The sequence below is a fragment of the Onychostruthus taczanowskii genome, unplaced genomic scaffold (assembly GCF_017590055.1).
Source record: "Onychostruthus taczanowskii isolate IOZ18803 unplaced genomic scaffold, ASM1759005v1 scaffold770, whole genome shotgun sequence".
Lineage (NCBI taxonomy): Eukaryota > Metazoa > Chordata > Aves > Passeriformes > Passeridae > Onychostruthus > Onychostruthus taczanowskii.
In genome coordinates this window covers 1,340-5,851 of record NW_024505562.1, presented here as the reverse complement: position 1 = coordinate 5,851, position 4,512 = coordinate 1,340, and the positions used below count along the sequence as shown (strand labels likewise).

The following is a 4,512-nucleotide window of genomic DNA, read 5'->3' as shown; positions in this document are numbered from 1 at the left end:
TGGGGGTGATCGTTAATGGGGGATTAGTTAATTGTGGGGTGGTTAAAGGGGTAATTAGGGGTGATTAGTTAATTAGGGGTGATTAGGGGAGGGGGTTAAATAAGAGTGATGGGGTGGAATTGCTGGGGGGAGGGGAGATGGGGTAGAAATAATAATTAATAAATAAATAATAATAATTAAAATGTTAATTAAGGGATGAATTCGTTAAGAGGTTAATTAGCACGAAGGGAAGGGTCAACCCCCAGTTTTAAGGGGATAAAACCAAGTTTGGGGGGGGCAAACCTTAATTTTGGAGGGAGAAAATCCCAATTTTAGAGGGGTTCAATTCCAGTTTTAAGGAGATAATTTTTCAGGGGTCCAACCCCCATTTTGGAGAGATAAAACCCCAAATTTTTTGGGGGTCAATCCTCAATTTTGAATTAGTTAAACCCCCATTTTTAGGAGGTCAAACCCCAGTTTAGGAGGGATTAAACCCCAATTTTCAGGAGTCAAACCCCAATTTTAGCAGGGGTAAAATCCCAGTTTTGGAGGGGTTAAATTCCAATTTTAAGGGCATAATTTTCTGGGGCTGAAACCCAATTTAGGAGGGGTTAAATCCCAGTTTTGAGGTGCCAAATCCCAATTTTGGGAGGCTCACGCCTTTACTGTGGGGACAAGAGGGGTTGTGGGGTGACACTGAGGCTTAATTAAGGGATTCATTAAATAATTAAGGAGCTAATCAACAGGGGGAAGATAGTCACAGTAGCAGTAATGAACAGAAAAAGATAGTAATCAATTAATTAAGCGCTAATTAATCGGTCACTCACCCTCCTCCTCCCCCGCCCCTCTCAGGGGGGGCTCTGGGGGGGCTCCGTGGCCGAGTCTGGGGGGATTTTTTGGGGCTGGGGGCTCGGTGCAGCCCCTTCCTCATGTCCTGGAGAGGGTCCAGCACGGCTTTGCGTCCCCCCTGCACCTCCCGGGACCCCTCCCCAGCGTTTTTGGGGGGCTGCAGGTACCAGGGGGGGCAGGTCTGGGCCTCGGCCGCGCTCTGGCCCAGGTAGGTCAGGACCCCCAGGGCCCGCTCCCGGCGTTCCTGGGGGGAAATTGGGGAGGGGGATTTGGGGTGAGACCCTCCCCTGCTGAAAATCCCCCTGGGTTTCCCTCAAATTCCCCTTTTTTCCACCCTAATTCCCCCTTTTTCCACCCAAAATTCTCTATTTCCCCACACAAATGCTGCCATTTTCCACCCTCAGCCTTCCAATCCTGAGGGGAAATTGGGGAGGGGGATTTGGGGTGAGACCCCTCCCCTGCTGAAAATCCCCCTGGGTTCCCCTCAAATTCCCCTTTTTTCCACCCAAATTCTCCCTTTTTCCCACCCTAAATTCCCCTTTTTCCACCCAAAGTCCCCCTTTTTCCACCCTAATTTCCCCTTTTTCCCCACACAAATGCTGCCATTTTCCACCCTCAGCCTTCCAGTCCTGAGGGGAAATTGGGGAGGGGGATTTGGGGTGAGACCCTCCCCTGCTGAAAATCCCCCTCTTTTCTCCCAAATTTCCCGCCTTTTCCAACCCAAATTTCCACTTTTTCCACCCAGATTTCCCCTTTTCCCACACAAATGCCGTCATTTTCCACCCTTTCAATCTCAGCCGCTCCTGAGGGGAAAACTGGGGAGGGGGATTTGGGGTGAGCCCCCCTGGGTGAAAATCCTTCCAAGATTTCCTCAAATCCCACCTTTTCCCACCCAAATCCCCCCTTTTCCCACCCAAATTCCCCCTTTTTCCTCTGTAATTCCCCCTTTTCCCACACAAATTCCCCCTTTTCCCACACAAATTTCCCCTTTTCCCACACAAATTTCGCCATTTTCAGTCCCCACCCCTCCAAACTCCCACCGATCCTAGGGGAAATTTGGGGAGGGGGATTCAGGTGACCATCCCCTAGCTGAAAATCCCCCTGGGTTTTCCTCAAATCCCCCCTTTTTCCCCCCAATTTCGCCCTTTTCCCACACAATTTTCCCCATTTTCCACACTAACCCCGCCATTTTCCACCCCTCCAATCTCCCGCCACTCCTGAGGGGAAAATTGGGGAGGGGGATTCAGGCAACCCCCCCTATGCCAAAATCCCCCCTTTTTTCCCAAAATCCCCCGCCTCTTTTTCCCAAAATCCCCTGAATTCACCCCAAAATCCCTTTTTCCTCCAAACCTCCCCATTTCCACCTCTCCACCTCCTCCTGAGAGTGGAATTTCCGCCTGTAACTCCCCCCAAACCCCCCAATTTTTCCCCCCAAATCCAAGTTCCACACCTGAGGGGATATTTTGGGGAGGGGTCCCCCCCAGCCCCCCCTCCCCCCTCACCTGTTCCCGCCTTTTTTCCGCCTCGTGCTCGCGGTTCGGGGCCTCCTCGGGGGGCGGGAACAGCACGGGGGGGGCCGGGGGCGAGGGGCTGCGACCCCCGACCCGCGCCCGCTTCCGCAGGAGCTCGGTGCGCACCTGGGGGGGGCAAAGGGGGGGTCAGGGACCCCCAAAATTCCTCCCCCACCCCAAATTCCCCCCCCTCCCCATCCCTACCCCCCACTCCCCTCAGTACTCGCCTCCTGCTCCGCCCGCAGCGCTCGCGCGTCCCGTTTCCTCCGCTCCACCTCGGCCGCCGCCTCGTCCCGCCGCACCCGCGCCACATTGTCCTTGTTCCGCACATGCCACGACTTCTTCGGAAGGATGTTCATGGCGGCGGCGGCGGCGGGGCCGGGAGCGGGACCAGGCCGCGACTCTGAGGCACCACGGCTGCACCGCCCTCTCTGCCGCCCTCTCCGTTCTGATTGGCTGAGCCTCTGTCGCTCCGCCCTTCTCTCGCTCTCTGATTCGCCCAACCACTTTTTTCCCCCCCATTGTCGCTCTCTGATTTGCTGAGCGCTCTAGTCCCGCCCTCTTCTCGCTTCTGATTGGCTCACTCGCCTTCCTTAAAGGGGCGACGCCGGAAGTGAGGGTTTCCCGCCTTCTCGCATTGTGGGAGCGCCGCCATATTGAACCGTGAGGGGAGGCAGGGGCATCTCTGAAACCTCCCGCAAAAAAACCCCAAATCCTCCCAGGACCCCCCAGAATAACCCTAAAACCCCTCTGGGAACCCTCAAAATCTCTTTGGGAACTCCCGGCCCGAGTTTTATCCACATTTTAAGGATTTGTCCGTAGATTTGCCTCATTTCCCTCAAAGATTCACCTCAGGCACTTGGGGGGTCTTGCAGGATCAGGTGAGTTCAGAGGGATTTGGATCCATTTTTGGTATTCGGCTCATTTTAGATGTATTTTATTCAATCTCAGGGCTTTGGGGGTCAGTTTTGGGTGGTTTTGGTCAGTTTTGGGGTCTCCACACACACCAAACACACCGAGGATGTCTTTCAAGGCTTTTATTGGTCTCAATTTTGGGGGGGCCCTTCCAAAAACAGAGCCCCCCACTCCCACCCCCCTAAAAAACCCCTCGGGGGGTGCCCGCAGCCCCCAACACCCTCAAATCCCTCCCCAGGCCCCCCCTCCTGGGTATTGGGGTTCAGGGGGGTGGGAGGTCCCCCCTAAATTCTCATTTTTGGGGTCCCTCCTCTTCCTCACCTGGGGGTCCCCCTGATTTGGGGCTATCGGAGCTCCCCCATTTTGGATTTTGGGGTTTCCCCCCTCGTTTTCCACTGGGGTTCCTCCCCCTGAGTATTGGGGTGCTTCCTCCTCATCCTCACCCCAAGGTTTGGGGTCCCCCCGAGCTGTGGTTATTGGGGTTCATCCCCACCCCGACCCTCGGGGTCCCTCCTCTTCCTCAGCTCCTGGGATTTGGGGGCCGGGGGCTCCTCCCTGGCCTCTGTTTCGGGGTTCAGGGGGTCCCACCCCTCCTGAATTTGGGGATTTTGGGGGTCTCCACTCTCCTGGATTTTGGGATTTAGGGCTTCCTCACCCTCATGAATTTTGGGGTTCAGGGGGTCCCATCCCTCGTGAATTTTAGGATTTAGAGGATCTTCTCTCTCCTGAATTTTAGGATTTAGGGGATCCTCATCCTCATGAATTCTGGGGTTTAGGGGGTCACATCCCTCATGAATTTTAGGATTTAGGGTGCCCTCACCCTCTCCGATTTTAGGATTTCGGGGATCCCCACCCTCATGGATTTTGGGCTTCGAAGGGTCCCATCCCTCATGAATTTTAGGATTTAGGGGATCCTCACCCTCATGAATTTTAGGATTCCGGGTGTCCCATCCCTCACGAATTTTAGGATTTCGGGTGTCCTCACCCTCACGAATTTTAGGATTTAGAGGACCCCCACCCTCATGAACTTCGGGGTTCAGAGGATCCCATCCCTCCTGAAATTTAAGATTTAGGGTGTCCTCACCCTCGCAGATTTCAGGATTTAGGGGATCCCCCCCCTCCCCCTCACGGCGCTCCCTCCTCCTCCTCACCTGCGCGTCCCCTGCCCCCCCCATCCCCTCAGGCTCCTCTTCCCGCCCTTTTTCCCGCCCCTCTTCCCCCCCTTTTCCCCGCCCCCCTCCCCCCCCTTTTCCGCCGC

General features: G+C 55.1%; 1 protein-coding gene across 1 annotated transcript in view; it reads right to left on the bottom strand.

Annotated features, from left to right (window-relative positions):
- Positions 1-2,771, bottom strand: part of LENG1 (leukocyte receptor cluster member 1) — a 3,766-nt gene extending 995 nt beyond the window's left edge. Inside the window, exons 1-3 of the mRNA XM_041423430.1 lie at positions 2,567-2,771; positions 2,331-2,465; positions 807-1,072 (exon numbers count right to left, since the gene is read on the bottom strand). Coding sequence (XP_041279364.1) covers positions 807-1,072; positions 2,331-2,465; positions 2,567-2,698 — 533 coding nt within the window. The 5' untranslated portion in view covers positions 2,699-2,771. The remainder of the gene's footprint in view (positions 1-806; positions 1,073-2,330; positions 2,466-2,566) is intronic.
- Between the last annotated feature and the right edge of the window lie 1,741 nt (positions 2,772-4,512).